Source organism: Harpia harpyja, chromosome 6, assembly GCF_026419915.1.
Source record: "Harpia harpyja isolate bHarHar1 chromosome 6, bHarHar1 primary haplotype, whole genome shotgun sequence".
Taxonomy (NCBI): domain Eukaryota; kingdom Metazoa; phylum Chordata; class Aves; order Accipitriformes; family Accipitridae; genus Harpia; species Harpia harpyja.
This window is the reverse complement of record NC_068945.1, coordinates 42,535,341-42,552,690: the sequence shown is the minus strand read 5'-3', so window position 1 is coordinate 42,552,690 and position 17,350 is coordinate 42,535,341. Positions and strand designations below refer to the sequence as shown.

General features: G+C 41.1%; 1 protein-coding gene across 9 annotated transcripts in view; it reads right to left on the bottom strand.

Annotated features, from left to right (window-relative positions):
- ST7 (suppression of tumorigenicity 7) overlaps window positions 1–17,350 on the bottom strand; it is a 157,169-nt gene that overhangs the window by 43,738 nt on the left and 96,081 nt on the right. For all 9 annotated transcript variants that reach the window (XR_008235487.1, XR_008235486.1, XM_052788972.1 and 6 more), the window contains 5 exons: window positions 15,271–15,325; window positions 14,590–14,705; window positions 13,339–13,414; window positions 8,675–8,829; window positions 5,425–5,522 (listed from right to left, as the gene is read on the bottom strand). Coding sequence is in view for 7 of the 9 variants with exons in the window: in XM_052788972.1 (XP_052644932.1) it covers window positions 5,425–5,522; window positions 8,675–8,829; window positions 13,339–13,414; window positions 14,590–14,705; window positions 15,271–15,325 (500 nt within the window). In the remaining 2 variants the exon portion in view is untranslated. The remainder of the gene's footprint in view (window positions 1–5,424; window positions 5,523–8,674; window positions 8,830–13,338; window positions 13,415–14,589; window positions 14,706–15,270; window positions 15,326–17,350) is intronic.

Genomic DNA, 17,350 nt, shown 5'->3' with positions numbered 1-17,350 from the left:
CTCCATTTTGTTTAAGAGCCCATTCAAATGAGGGATGTTCCAACCACCCCTCCCACTTACCCATAACACGTGAATCCTGTGACAGAACAAACCACATTTGAATATACAGACATATGGAAATGTTAAAACCAGCATTTGTCATTTGCTATTATTGCAGTGCTTGTGTGTCAGAACAGGAATTAACTGAGCATACTGCTCTGTGGTGGAGATTGGCAAATGTCACCATTCACAAGAGTAGCACTCTTCTAAAATTTATGAGATAACTCTTGGCCTCGTTTAACTAAGAAGTATTTTTCCTTCAAATTTTAATAAATGGTACTTTAAATAACTGCTACAGATGTTAATAAAGCTAGAATCCCAGTCAAGGCAGAGCAGCCTGCTTAACCTGACCTGTGTAACACAAGCCAAAGAATCTGACTCACTAACCCTTGCCTCAAGCACAGAAGTATTTGGGAGAGACAGACAGTAGCTGCTGATGCAAGCAGCTGCAGAAGTTGTGTTGTTAAGTTGCTAGGGATCATAACATCTTTATTAGCAATTAGTCCTCTCTTTGTTTCACACAGCTTGATAATTCAAGGTGCGGAACACTGTCCCAGCTATGTATTCCAATTACCCAAGAGCAAATCAGCAATACACACAAGAAAACAGAATTCAACAGAATATTGAACAGAAAACCTTATTCGAAGCCGAGCAAAAGAGGTTGCCAAGAAAGTATACTACATTTGCAGAACCATCATACCAGCAAAAAGCACCAATACTACTGGTCATAAAAAGATAAAAACCCAACCTACCCATATCATTAAAATTGATTTAGTATGGCTGAGTACCCTTCTGAAGACTTCAACTGACATAACCTCTTAAACCATTTTAAATGCTCAGGGCAGCCTGATTATTTAAAGAACTTATCATGCAGCCCATTGATAAGCGTGCAGCACTCTTACAATACAAGCTGCTTAGGTACTGATAATTCCTTAGTGTCTCCTGTGGCATGAGGAAATGCTGGGCATGAAATACACATTTAGAGACTATAGGTGGGCACTGAGATGAACACATAAACACATCCAACTGAAGTATCCTCAGCAGGGTTCTCAGAGCTAGGTACATACAAGTAGACTTCTAGGTCCTTTACTGTGATCTGAAGAGTAATTTCTCAGTGGATATGACTGATCCCAGAAATAAAAATACACTTTTCTGACCCTTAAAAAGTGTTTTCATTTCTATCCTTCTCCAGAGCTGAGAAAAGACCTGGAGAGTCTCTTCTCTCCCTAAACCTCACTCGTTTCTAAACAAAGCTACAAAGCATGGGGCAAGATGCAATTCCACTGTGTCTCAGAAACATAGACTTTTTAAGCCTACAAAGCAGTCTTCAGGGGAGTGCAGGGCCATTAGGTAGGATATAAAGACACTCCAGAATGAGTTTCTTTCATCTTCTCTCTGAAAGAAGAAGCAATTAAGAGCTTCTGTTCACTTTGTCCACTAGCATGCCTTCTGCCTGCCACCTTTCTCTTTCCTAAACGTACAACACCCTTCAATGAAAGCTCGTTCCACAGTCCAATGTTCTCCAGAACAATCCCAAGAAGCTTGAATTAATCTGACAATTGCATGGTACGTTTTCACCTGGATACTCCAGTGACTCAGTCAAGGGAAACACCGCACTGGTCTGCTCCTGAATTCAGTAGTGCAGTCACTGATGCAGTTGCCCGCAAAGTACAGAGAGAAGTGCCTTTGCATACCCTCCACATCCTCTCTGTTTTTCATCAAGGAAAAACACAAACGCAGCACACTTGCGTTTTCATCCACTGTAATGGTGAGGGAATCTGCAAAGAGCAGATGGAGAGCAGCTGGTACAAAAGGCTACCCTTGCTCATCTGCACGGAGCTACTTGGCTTGCAACATTGTCCACAATAAAGATTCAACATGAAGGGATACTGAAGATTCCCCACAGCCACCATTGCAGCCTTTCACCTCTGCACATACCAAATTTTCCAACATCATTTAGAACAAACTAGTTTAGATCCTCCTAACATAATCAGCCCAACAAATAAAACAACCAACACTGTAGACTTTCTCCTGAGGGACAGTAAAAGAGATCTAGTTCCCTCACAGACCATATCATGCTCTGTATAAACAGGAATAAAACTGGAATAACTCTGTTGACTAGACTGGAGTTATTCCAACAATACACTAATCAAAATGAGATCACAAGTTAACACAATATATACAAATAGTGACAGCTGCTGGTTTCTATAGCAAAATATAGTAAATAATTATCATCAGAAATACAAGCAAAAGCAACACCTATGTATGATTCAATTACATGCATCCATGAAAATTACAGGTTCGTAATTCTCATTAATTCAACTCAACTAAATGAATGACATCCAAGCAGCAAAGCCACAACAAAATACTATCTCAAAATCAATCACAAAAGCAATAGAAATTCCTACCCTTTTTTAAACTAAAAAATCTGTTTTTAAACAGTTTTTTAAACAGTTTTAAAAAAACTAATTTCAAATATATTCAATATAATATTAAAAAGTATGATTTTCCTATCAGAAGTGTATATAACCGTAAAATCAAAATCTTAAGTCACCAACAACTCATTTTCCTTCCATTAAGGTATTTTAAGCAGGATCTCAGTCTTTTAAATAAAATCTAAGACAATCTCATCCATCAGTAATGTCCTCAAGATGGCCTCATATATGCAATGAATTAAACACTCTCAAATATTTTATTTTTTCGAAGTGGCAAACACTCACTACATCCCAATCATATTTCCCAGATGGTGTCATGAACCTCTTAACACTTCATTTCCATCATGTTCCATGTCTTGAGAAATCTGTTTTCAATCTTTCAAACACAAACAGGGCCTCCACCCTCTGTCCCCTGATGCTAGATTCAGCAGTCCCCAGCCAACTTATTCTTCATATTCTTTTTAGGGTGAATAAATTCATCTCCTCCCTCATCAATCACATAGAAACCTTCAATGACACATTCGTGTTCTTCAAAATTCTTCATAAGTATATTATTTATGCCTTCTATGAAGAAATGGAGGATAAGCATTTATCAGAAATAAGTAGCTCCAAGTCAGTCTAAGAAAAGCATCTGCAAAGCTGACTTGACCCTACTCTTGCTCCCAGTGTACTGGAGTTGTGACCTAGAGATACTGCTGCTTTTATATTTCATCTAGGGACCTGCTAATTCTCAGCTCTGCTTGCTCACAACGAAGAGCTGTAAAGGAATCTAAATTCAGTTCTGAGGATTTGGCTCAGTGTCTATATGTGGAAAAATATAGAATGCAATGATCTGAGTTGAAGCTCTAGAAGCTAAAATTCTATCTTTATACCTCCTTTGTCTTGCATCCAGTCCTTTCATTTAAGCAAAATGTTCCTATTGAAGAGAGTATTTTCCATCCTTCAAGTGTCTAACAAATGATGACTTTGGATATCCCTGTCATTGTTGCCTTTTGAGATCCACATTGTACTTAACTTCAACAACACACAATTTTCTCTCTAGTGACAGAATAAGCCATTCATTATAATCAAAGCTTTCTGGGTCTCACTTTGCATAAGAAACCTAGGACTAGATGGACCACCCAAGTCCCAGAATCCAGCACTCTGTGTACACAGTAAACCATAATATTGACATCAGCAGAAGAAAGCTTCACAGAGTACCTGTTCCACATAGCCCTATCTACAAATCACAAAACACATTCAGCAGCCCATAGTAAGATCCAGAAGTTGCCATAATTATGATGTGTGACATTTGAATATGAAATTCAAAATTTTATTTTTCTTGTATATTAATGCCAGCACTTAGAATTCCAATGTTTGTCCCCAAACATTTCAGTATTTGTCCCAGAGTGCCTGTGTAACAAAATTCATGAAGAATCAGTGGAGCTGGCTGGACTGAAAACAACATTTTTGAAATCAACATTCTCCCAGCTGGCCACAAGACTGCAAAACCAGGTCTTTCTTCCTCATCCCTCTTTCTCACACTCCTAGCTGTACAATGGCCGTGGTTTTGACAAGTTCTTTTTCACCACTTCTGTCTGGGAGCCTAGTGATTCTGGAGTGAGAGTTGTGTGCCTGAAAAACCCCAGCTAGGGACAGGAAACAAAGTTACTCACCACTTGCCATCTGGTAGATTATTTAGGATAAGGACCTGCATTACTATGATGAACTCTGCTCAATGTTTTCAAAAAATATTCACGAGTGCCCCAGTTCCAGAAGGTGCTGGGTGCTGGATTCCAAGCTGGCAGACATACTTGCCCTACTGCCACTGATGCAAGTATCTCAGTTCCAGAGAAAGTCACTTGCCTTTTTACGTTAAAATTCCCACTGACTTGCAGCGAGTATTTCCCTTTTCATTAGGCAGGTTTCAGGACCATTCATCTGAGCTGCCTAAAGCACACTTTACAAGTGCTTCATTCTGGTCTGGGATTCCATTTAGTGCATTTAAAATTTAGGTCCTTCAGCTTAACTTGCATAACTCTGTATCTTGCCAGATCCGTCTCTACCTCACTTTTGTGGGAACTGAAAAACGAAGTGTAAGAAAGTAGAACACAGGAAACTGGTAAGCAGTTTTACCATCATCTGCCCAGAGCTCTATGGCTCCATTCCTCCTTCTGTCACAGACTTGCTACCTTGGGTGAGGCAAGTCAGCTCCTCAAAGAACTGAGTTCCTAATCTGCATCCAGGGGATTTCACTTGAGGAAATGTTGGGCATTCGCAGCTATCTCTAAACTTGAGCATTTTACATACCTGAAAAATATACAGTGCCCTGTGTGGACAGCTGCCCCTCCTGCCATCCCCAAAATAGCTACTGGTCGGTGTTTCAACTTTGCAGCTGTAGTTACTGACTTATGACTACCACTGGTAGCTCCCCTGCCTAGAAAACAGGGATATAGTCATCCCCCATCTCAGAGGGAAATCAGTTCATTATAGATTAATTACTTCATTTTGACTTCTCAGTAATAGGTTTTGCATGAATAAATAACACTGTCCTCAGGTCTGAATAGTGTGACGTAAACAATGCACAGAGCTGAACTGCAGCTTTGAGGAGGAAACAGAATACCTAGGACTTGTTTATTAAGTTAGCAGCATTCATTACATGCTTCAGAAAAAACGTTAGTAACTTCGTGATCGAATAATTAAAGACTGCACTCCATTGCACATGTACCAGGATGGGAAATTCAGTCTGTATGGGCAGCCATCCATCTGGTATTTTATAACTTCATAGTGTTGCTTTCGCAACCCTATAAATAAATGATCTTTTAACTTAATCTTTATGTACACTACACATACAAAATGGCTATCAGCAGGGCTGCATGCAGCAGGAAAGGATGCTAACTTGTAAGCAAATGCATATCATTTCTATGCTACTATTATCTAAGTATCACATGCGAAACAAATCCAAACTCACATCTCTCATCATTTTCACTGCTTCCCTGGTCCTTCCCAGCTTTCTTGCACACATTGCCAGCCTCCTCTTAATATAAACTAACACATTGGTGTCCCTTCCTGTATAAGAGGAAAAAGAAACAGCATTAAGATAAAAAAGATAAAACAAAAGTTCATTTAACATTCCAACATAACAGGAAACAGTCTTCTTGCCATTTTTTGTTATTTGCTATCATCAATGCTTTCACAATAATTTTAATAAAAAGTTACCAAATTCTGCTGATTTAGATGTGGCATAACATCACTGAAATCAGTGAAATTACTCCAGATATACAGTGGTATAAATAAGGACCCATGGGTTGGCCTTACACCTATGAAATATAAGCAGATCTGAAGATACAGAGAATGGTATAGACCATCAAGTAATCAAGTGAAGCAAGAAGAACCCCTATGAAGTTAACATTGGCACAAAACTCTGTGGTCACACACACAGCATTAAATTACTTACCAATTCACATACATGGTTAAGACAAGGACATCCATGAAAATGCACGTTATATCCTGCCTTTTTTGTAAGTTATGATGTACATGCTTGTCAATAGGAGAGATAGCAGAACAAATCCTCATTGTCTAACAGTCTTTTTCTTAATGATTAGAAGAAAAGAAGTAGACCCTGAACTTTATGTTTACAGAGCCTTTACTTATTACCCGATTACCATCTTCAAATTCCTCACACTGCTAATTATGGATGGCAAATTAACACATTTCAGATATGACAGTCTTATGTGCTGGAAGATGCCCTAACAGCAAAGATGACAGAAACTAAACAGCTGCAATAATTATTCTCTTGGAGAATTCTTACTAGTTTAATTTCTCATTCTCTTCCCTATAATTCCAATGTGAACTCTTAACATGCTTCTGGACCAACAGGAAATGAGCAGGCAGCTAATCACCTATAAAATTACCATATCGTGAAAATATAAGACACCTGCCACAAATTATCTTTGTGTACAGTATGCAGTCTGTAAAGATTTTAGTCTGTTCCTAACATTTTCAAGTCTTTCATAATAAGAACAAGATGTGCACTGAAAACATGCCATAAACCTAACCTAACCTAACATAACATAAACCTACAAATTGTTTAAAGTGGCGATTACAATTTTCAGAAAGATTAAGCAGCAGGTTGATAGGTCTGACTTTAGAAGAAAAAATAAATAAGGGAGGGAAAGAATTTCTTTAGCTATATTTTATATTATGTAATTCCTTATCTCTGTATTGATTTCTATACATTTAATAAACAATTTATTAGTTACATCTGTTTCAACATGTTTATGTAGTGCAACTAAGAGGTATACATTTTGAGCCAAGCTCCTTTTCAGTCTTTTCAGAAGGAATGGTCAAAAGGCATTTACTTACTATGAAATCAAGACAACCTTCAGGCCAAAACTTTCTGAGGTGACTAATGATTTGGGGTGACTAACATGAGCCACCTTAAAAAGAAGACTGCCCGCACTTTCTATAAACTAGCACCTTTTGGAAGAGGTTAAGTTGTGTACTCAAAGTTCTTATTTACTCTTAAAATTCAAGGTCTAACATAAAATACTGTATGAAGGAGGTGGAACACATGAATAAACAGAAACAGAGAGCAATATGCTGTTGTTCAAGAAATTACATAGTTTTTCACCTGTAAAAGATGAAAAGCCCACTTTTCAACCCAAAGTCAACTTCAAGGACCAGAAATGGAATGACAGACATCTCAGGACCATGGAACTGCAACACATCTGTCCATGGACCTTCCTCTCTAGAAAGCTGAGCTCTCCACCTTTGTAAATCATGCAAAAGTCCAGCACGTAATCAAGAGAATCCTACTTGAAGCTCCTGTGTCCAAGGCACCATCTGAGGCTGGAACTTCTCTAACTTCTGTGGGTGCACACTGATATTATCAAGGGGAGACTGGGTGGTATAGAGAAGTGCAACGATCTAGCCCCTCCTGAAGCCACAGTCAGAGCTGGAAGTCACTTTTCAGCCCCTCGAGCTGTGTGACAATGCACTTAATTTTGCATTCAACTGGTTACTTCTTCTGCTGTAATACTGAAGGTTCAGGGTGTCAAATTTGATGATGACATTTTCTGTGCTCAGGATGGATTCAGTGCACAAATTAAGGTTTCATAGACAACCATAAGCCTGCTAGAGCCTGAAAATTGCTTCAAGGGCTTAGCTGCTCTATACTTTTATTTTCACCAAAAATAAGCAAATAATCCTAAATATCATTTTATAACCAATAAATGTGTAAAATACTACCCCAAGCTTTATAAAACCTCAGGTTTTCAGGTATAGACTTGTGTACACTTTTGAAACCAGAGATCACAGACAATTTCACTACGTACAATTTTTATCAGCAATCTTCAAATTATGTGAGATAGCCAGAGGCTGTGAACGCAGGTCCTGAGAAACCTGAAGATGCCCTAAGTATGTTAGTGCTTGTACTTATGTAATTAATTGGTATTATTTTTGCCTGAGGTAGCCATTGTAGACTAGAAATAACCTAGACTGTTTGCTTTATTTATCTTTTTGTTCATTTACTGGCAGCGAACCCTCATGTATTTTCTTAAGTTTAAGAAGCATCTAATAAATATCATCACAGCAGCTAAATCTGCTTATTCAAAATTAAAAAAAAAAAAACAAACTCGACTTTCAATTAGAGCACTGTATTATTCCCGGTTTTAATTTTTATGTTTCTGTGACCTTTCTTAATGTATGCAACTAACTTTTCAAATGTCACACTGGTTAATGGGTCTCATTGACTTTTACATAGAACAATGTGGTGTATGTATTTACCCTCACAGCTGATGGCAAAAAGCTGGCAAAGCATCACTTCACTCCTGCTTCCATCGTTCTTTACTGCCTTTTCACAACACGAGCCCATGTCTTCAAAACAGCTAAAGGCACTTCAGTGCAACTTCCTAGCTGGCCAGCATTTTCTGAACATCAAATCTCTTTTGGCTCTGCTACCTTTTCTTTTCTGTTAAGTAGATGCTACAGTATTTTCTGCCACGACGAAGAAAAGGTGCATTTGTAATCTGAGCATTGCTAGCTCAGCAACAGAATCAAGCAAAAACACCAAAACAGAACAGTCTGGCTCTAGGGCCATATTCCAGCCAATGTTAAATAGTAAGTACAGAGTTCTGAGAGGGAAAAAAAACCCAAAACCCAAAGAACTCCCCAGAACTTCCCTCCCTTTAGAAATGGCTATTCCCTTGAAAGGCACTTACTGTGTTGGGCTTCATATTGGGCACCATGGTGCTGTAACTGCTGACTGCGCCTGTAACAGCCCTCTCCAGCTTTCAGAGCTTGCTTGAACAGCTTCTCTGCTTCTACAATTGTCGTCGCTTCCTCTTCGGCCAAGAGAATATAGGCAGTAGCACACCTGCAAAAATATCAGAGGAAAAACCATGAAAAGTTGCATGAAGTAAAAGCTATACAAAGACATGCAAACTGGCAGGATGTACTAAATACAGAGGCAATGGATTTTTGTACATATAATTTTCTGATGAACTATTGTGATGAATAAATATTCTTCCAACCAGACTATGACTCTCATTTGTAGGTACTGTATCACTCAGCCACTTGAATAAACCTACTGACAACTGCCCCAAAAAGTAAAGCATTGTCTCACTAAGCAATCATGGCCTACATCACTAAAACTCCTTCTGGAAACCAAAACTAGTTTTATGCACTATTGTTTTAACACAAGATGTCTCCATTACCATAACGGTATGAAAAGAATCAATAGACCTATAACACTTACCATATGCAAAGAACAGATTATAAATGTAATTGTAGAGATTAAAAAACAAAGAAAACCAATAAAAAACCCCAAACCAAAACCGGAAAGCAGCTTTAGGAATATACAGAAAGGTGAAATGCATGCTGGGAGTCACCTCACCCAGCTTTTAGCTATCTAATTCAGATCTCAACTACCTGTGCTGCTCCCCCTCCATCAAGGAGCATCTTCACAAAGCCATTCATTTCACATGTTTAAACATCTCTCTAAGAATAGGGTGAACTGCTGAATGGAGGTGCCTCTCTCATTGACTATACAGGGAGCGCAGGCAACTACTTCAAAATTGATGGCCACATTTTTAGCAGCTGAAGTTAGGTGGTATACAGCCTGTTGACTTCTTTCCAACACAAAGCATGCTGCTGATAAGATTATTCTTTATACAGAAATAGAACCAGGTTGCAGCTACCTCTAGTTGCATTTCACAAAGAGTCATCAGCTGAGGAACAGGAGAGAACAGGTCCAGGTGAAAACAAGATTCCAGGCACCAGTACTTGCTGTGGGCCACCCAGCTGGAAAGAGCTTGGCAGAAAAGGACTTGGCGGTCCTGGTGGACACCAAGTTCAACATGAGCCAGCAATATGCCCTTGCAGCAAAGGCAGCGAATGGTATCCTGCACTGCATTAGGAGGAGTGTTGCCAGCAGGTCGAGGGAGGTGATCCTTCCCCTCTACCCAGCACCGGTGAGGCCACGCCTGGAGTGCTGTGTCCTGTTCTGGGCTCCCCAGTACAAGAGGGACACAGACATACTGGAGAGTCCAGCGAAGGGCCATGAAGATGATTAAGGAACTGGAGCATCTCACATATGAGGAAAGGCTGAAAGAGCTGGAACTGTTCAGCCTGGAGAAGAGAAGGCTCAGGCAGGATCTCATCAATGTTTGTAAATACCTGAAGTGAGGGTGCAAAGAGGATGGAACCAGGCTCTTTTCAGTGGTGCCCAATGACAGGACCAGAGGCAGTGAGCACAAACTGAAACATAGGAGGCTCCGTCTGAATATCAGGAAACACTTTTTTACTGTGAGGGTGACTGAGCACTGGCACAGGCTGTCCAGGGAGGTTGTGGAGTGTCCCTCCCTGGAGAGATTCAAAAGCCATCTGGACATGGTCCTGTGCAACGTGCTGTAGGTGGGTCTGCTGGACCTGGGGGGTTGAACCAGATGACCTCCAGAGGTTCTTGCCAACCTCAACCATTTTGTGATATGTGAGTAGAACAGGACAGGCTTATAGTTCACTTCTGCAAAAGTCTTTTATGCTACATGCTCTCTCAGTTAAATTGCTGTACAGGAACAAACAATTCTTTTTCTCCTTCTGACGAAACACATGAAGTACAATCCGTAAGGCACCAGTTTATGGAATTCTAGAATCATAGAATCATAGAGTGGTTTGGGCTGGAAGAGACCTTAAGGATCACCTAGTTCCAACCCCCCTGCCATGGTCAAGGACACCTTCCACTAGACCAGGTTGCTCAAAGCCCCACCCAACCTGGCCTTGAACACTTCCAGGGATGGGGCATCCACAACCTCTCCGGGCAACCTGTGCCAGTGCCTCACCACCCTCACAGTGAAAAACTTCCTCCTTACATCTAATCTAAATCTACCCTCTTTCAGTTTAAAGCCATTACCCCTTGTCCTATCACTACATGTCTTTGTAAAAAGTCCCTCTCCAGCTTTCTTGTAGGGCCCCTTTAGCTACTGGAAGGCTGCTATAAGGTCTCCCCAGAGCCTTCTCTTCTCCAGACTGAACAACCCCAACTCTCTCAGCCTGTCTTCATAGGAGAGGTGCTCCAGCCCTCTGATCATCTTCGTGACCCTTCTCTGGACTCACTCCAACAGGTCCATGTCCTTCTTATGTTGGGGGCCCCAGAGCTGAACACAGTACTCCAGGCGGAGTCTCGCGAGAGCAGAGTAGAGGGGGAGAATCACCTCCCTTGACCTGCTGGTCACAATTGTTTTGATGCAGCCCAGGATACAGTTGGCTTTCTGGGCTGCAAACGCACATTGCCGGGTCATGTTGGGCTTCTCATCAACCACCACCCTCAAGTCCTGCTCCTCAGGGCTGTTCTCAATCCGTTCTCTGCCCAGCCTGCATTTGTACTTGAGATCGACTCAACCCATGTGCAGGACCTTGCACTTAGCCTTGTTGAACTTCATGAGGTTCACACAGTCCTACCTCACAAGCCTGTCAAGGTCCCTTCCCTCCGGTGTGTCAACCGCACCACACAGCTTGGTGTCATCGGCAAACTTGCTGAGGGTGCACTCAATCCCACCGTCCATGTCGCCTACAAAGATGTTAAACAGCACTGGTCCCAGTACCAACCCCTGAGGAACACCACTCGTCACTGCTCTCCACTTGAACATCAAGCCATTGACTGCAACTCTCTAAGTGCAGCCAATTCCTTATCCACCAAGTGGTCCATCTGTCAAATCCATGTCTCTCCAATTTAGAGACAAGAATGTCATGCAGGACAGTGTCAACTGCTTTGGACATGTCCAGGTAGATGACAACAGTTGCTGTTCCCTTATCCCCCAACACTGTAAACCTATCGTAGAAGGCCACCAAATTTGTCAGGCATGATTTGCCCTTAGTGAAGTCATGTTGGCTGTCACCAATCACCTCTTTATCTTCCATGTGCCTTAGCATGGGTAGTGAGCTTGCTGTGCGCCCTCCTTGCTGCCCTAAGGATCTTGAACTCCACCATTTCATGGTCACTGCAGCCAAGGCTGCCCTTGAGCTTCACATTCCCCACCAGCCCCTCCCTGTTGGCGAGAACAAGGTCCAGCATAGCACCTCTCCTCGTTGGCTCCTCCATCACTTGGAGAAGGAAGTTGTCATCAATGCATTCCAGGAGCCTCCTGGATTGCTTATGCCCTGCCCTGTTGTCCCTCCAACAGATAGCAGGGTGGTTGAAGTCTCTCCTGAGGACCAGGGCTTGTGAACATGAGGCTGCTCCTATCTCTCTATAGAGGGCCTCATCCACTCGGTCTTCCTGGTCGGGTGGCCTGTAGCAGACCCCCACTGTAATGTCACCTGTCCCTGCCCTCCCTTTCATCCTGACCCATAAGCTCTCGGTTGGCTCCTCATCCATGCCCAGACAGAGCTCCATGCACTCCAGCTGGTCACTGACACAGAGGGTGACACCCCCTCCATGTCTCCCCTGCCTGTCCTTCCTAAAATGCCTGTATCCTTCCATTCCAACAGTCATAGAAGCCATCCCACCACGTCTCTGTAATGCCAATAAGATCATAGCCCTGCAGGTGTGCGCATGCCTCTAACTTCTCTTGTTTATTCCCCATACTACGTGTGTTTGCACAAGGCCCTTAAGTTGGGCCCTTGATGAAGCTGACTGACTGGCTGGAGTGGCTGCAATTCCTTTGTGCTGCTCTTCAGGTGCTCTCCTGCTGACCTGTGATCCCTCTTCCAGGCTCTGGGCATCTATTGCTGGCACTGGCATCAAACTGGTAGGAGTGGTATGGATTGAAGTTCCCCTCCCCCAGCAACTTTAGTTTAGAATGCAGTAATCTCTGACAGCAACCTAAGGGACTCTCTCCGCTTTACGCACTTTGGCAACATTTATACAGTTTGCCATGCCAGTAAAGCATCACAGCACTGAGTTTATTGTGGAATCTCAGAATACTACACTTCTCATTGAGTCCATTATTTATTTTCTCAAAGACCGAAAGTCCCAGAAAATGACATCATATTCTCTCACACTATCAAATGAATATTTCAGAAGGTGTTTATGAGTCCCTTCTTTCTTGCCTCTGTTCGGGATGACTGAGAAATCCAAAAGGGAACTCTCCATCCCATAAATGCATATTTCATATGCTCATCAGGAGGCAACTTAATTAACACTTCGCTATGCTGATCCAAAGCCCACTGACATCAGTGGGAAGGCTCCCATTGTCATCACTGCCCTAAGGATCTTCTGGGTGGCTAGCACAACATGCAGCTGTGCTTTTTTCCTCCCATTGTAGGCCCTCCTGTGACAGGCCTGTAATCATGGTTAAAAATTACTGTAGCAAACCCCCTGCCTTAAGCTATCATCAAATGGATTTTTAAATGACAGGAAATAAATGTTACTGTTGTTGTCACTCACTCATTCAATTCCAAAGCTTCATGTGCTGCAGAAATTCGGGCTTGGGGGTTTCTCTCTCTCCAGGCTTTCTGCATTACTATTCAATAAACAAAGCAGAACAGGGGCATATCAGTCATTACAGCGTTAACAAGGAGAATCTACTGCATTGTAACAACAGAAATTATTGCTCTCAGCCTGACTCACTCCAGAGCATTTCAAAGAGCTCAGTGATCACTCAAAAGATACATAATCAACACGAGCTTTTGTCCCAAATACTCAGCTTTATTCTTTCATTTAATTATACTTTTTTCCATGGGAAAATCTGGCTGAGAGATCACGCCATCTGCACTGTCACATACAGAGGTGACAAGCAGCTGTATCCTCTTGGGGTAGTAGATTCCACAGGGCATAATACAAGTATACAAGGATAGTCGGGATTCTTATTCTAGTTCCTTACTGTGCTGCTGCTTTAGGGGAACGTTAAATGGAAACAACATCCAGGCTAATCAGACCACCTCATAATTAGCCCATTGAGTTTAGAAAACAGGATTCATGTTTGTCATGTGTCAAAAAAGCACAGTACGTTCTCTTCCGTAATTATGCCCTCAGAATGGAGCGCCCAACTATATCTCTCTTTTCCTAAGGAGATACAAAAAGACAAAGACGACTTGTCTCTTCAGAGGTAAATTCTGACAATCTAAATCATTGGTGTACATTTTTAGCAGAACCAAAGTCTGCACGTGGACTTAACAGTAAAGGCTTAACACAACTAAAGCTGCTTATATCAAATTCCATTGTAAATGTGTTGTTCCCATTTTTTACAGAGCTTCTAACTACATCAGGGAATGAAACACAGGACTCAAGTTTTACATAAGCTCTCTCTCTTCTGTCAGTGTAGACTAACTGGGACCTGGATAATGTAACTCAACAAACTAGACTGCAGCTGGAGGCAAATTAAGCTATACATGTTTGAAGCCACTGCAAGAAACAGGAGGAAAAAACCAAGTCTTTACACTTGCAAACGGTATCTTGAGTGACTTCAGCAAGAAAGTAGAACAAAATAGCGACACAAATGAGATAGTTTATACATACATAGATACTTGTTCAGATCTAGAATACTATGAATCCAACAGCAACAGCTTTCCAGCATGATCGAACTTTTGCCTTTCCTTATCTACCTGAGAGAACTGATATCTGACTGCATTTTTCTTGCATCTGTTTAAAACAATCATTAACCTATTAGCAAAAACGGTTGATCACAAGGTCTCTTACTAGCATCTGCAGGCCGTAAATGATCCGTGTCACATGTAAAGAATGTCTGATGGTCCTGTGCTGAAAGATTCATATCATAGTAAGTCAAAGGTTCTCTCCCTGTTACCCATGTATACCTGCAAACACGCCAACAGAGACATTTTGGTTAATGAGGTCATATTCAGCAAAATGAATCTAGAAAAGAACCCTAGATGTTAGAGATGGGCATAGCCTACCAAGTTCACCCAGCCAATCTCCTAGCCAACATACACTGCATTTCACTGTACTGTGATGGAGTGACAGTAGTTGGACCTAAGCTAATGAGGATATTGGAAAGTACACACTGGAAACTGGCAACACATATTCAAACATTAAGACTACAGGAAACCTAGATATAATTGATTAGTTTGCTATAAGTGATTTGAACAGAATTACTGTATTAACAGTACCAGGTACACTGCACTTAGGTTTTTCCATTTTTTTTATAAGGTCACTAAAAAATGCAGAAATAACAAGTGCATGAGCATGAATTTAAATTCTTTTTCATTCAGAAACATTTCACAAATGACAGAAAAACCTAGCATGAGCACATGTGTCCACAGTTGTTTTTGTTTTTCCATCTCTGAGATAGATTAATGGAAAAGTACAGTTAAGGTCCTTAACCCAGTACTATGTCTGAAACTGTAACATTGTAGCACTTACCGATTATATTCAGCTCCTCTGAACAGATTTAAAGGATTTCGCCAGACTTTGCATTCTGTCATAAACAGAAACACACAATAATGAATCTCTCCCAAATTACAGTGGTACGTGAGGTTTATCAGAAACACTGGTTACCTTCTAATGAGCCTTATCAAATTACTTTTATTTTTTACAGGTGCAAATGGGGAAAAAAAAAAATCAAGTGCATAGAGATGCAGCTAACCAGACTGTTCTTCCCTTTTAAAATAATAATTTCATTATAAATTAGTGTCAACAAATGTAATCATTCCAGACAAATAACCACTAACAAAGCTCCAAATGCCAGGTGAAAAGATAATACTGATTAGTGCCAGGACTTACATTTACCATAATGCAGAATTGAAGAGGGATCACACTGGGTTATTGCACTGAAAAACAGCAATTAACTCACTCCCTATAGATTTGTTATTTCTACCAAAAAACTTCACTGTCCGGTCAATACTGTAAATCACCAAGAATCTCAGCTACAGTTGCTAAATTTAATTCCTCCTTTACTCGTGAAGTAAAAAATCCACAGCAACATCTGCTGACCTTACTTAAGTTACAAGCATCCCAGGGTTGACAAAGGATGCTGAAATTGATTGGAAGAGAAAAGTTCATTGCATTGCAAAGGTTTGGGAACACTAAAAGCATTTCAGACATTTCTCTCGGGGAGGGAAAACTGCAAATTCTTCACACTACAGGTAGGAAGAGACAAGAAAATCCACAACAATGTAATTTAGAACAGAACTGGGAGGAAAAAAAAAAAAAAAATCACAAAAATCAATTTCTGTAGCTTTTGAAAAAGAGAGGTCTTGATTCTGGCTTTTCTTTAACACCAGACTTGTTCTCTTCATTTCAACGAAGACAATTCACTCCAGTGAAGGCGAGACCAGAATCAAACCCAATATTTGCAGAGACTCACTGAGAGGCAGCATGTTGTTCACCACAGATCTGCTAGTGGATGACCCCTCATGTGGTGCTCTGCAAAAACTCATCAGTAGCATTGGCCCTGCAGCATTTCACCAGCTGCTTTCCACCACCAAAAGTCAACCAGCACATTTTTCCCTATGAAATGTTGGGACATCGTTTCTAAAGAGATCACAGAAACAGTTTTCTGGTGGGATATTGAGTCAGCAGGGTATCTACTCTATTTTATACAACACTGGTAAGTATATGCCTGTTCCCTTCATGCCTGTTCCATTAGAGACAGAAATACAGAATGGCAAGTCAAGCTCTTCTCTTTTCTCACAGACACAGCTCCCACTTCTGAGTATGAGGCTGAAGTGGCATGAAGAGAAAACATTTTACATAAATTATTTGCAATAACATAATGACACCCACAGCTACACAAAAACTAGTCAAGTAGCATGGGAGGTCGACCCTCAGCTTGCTGCCTACACCACATAAAACGTGCACGGAACAGAGACACAGAACACGAAGATGTTTGGGAAGAGTGAGTGCATTGATTATACATCTGCATCTTTCAACTACTTCAGCACGTAGCTAATATTAGAAAGCTCTACTGGTTTACTCAGCAGAACTGCTTGATCGACATTCAGCCTTTCTGTTGTGCAGCCAGAGGGTATGGCTGTTTGACAAGGTTCGATCTGACAGTTTTTACATAATATGACTTTCAAACCATCATAAATATTAAGTCAACACCAGCCTTCCCAGTTCCAGAGGTACAATTCAATGGCTCGGCTTACTCTGTTTGTAACCAACAAGATTAGGCAACAACTATTTGATCACAGTGACACCATTCTTTTCGCTCATCTTACTTAAATTTAAGTGGTTATACTTTAACTGAAGCATGCAGTACTTCAGCATTGTAGCAGGGAAAGGTGGAATTGGGGAACAAAACAGGAGGTGAAGAAGGGATTTTATTACCACCTCTTGTCCTGGGGGTAGTTTGGCATCTGTCTGGCTAGTTAAACATGATGTGTTCTTTTTGTCTTCGTATCTGCTGATACCGTGGTCTCAGTACAACCACCATTCTTCTGACCTTTCTGAAGACAAAGATATCTACTGCAATACTCTACCATAGTCAAACATCTACATA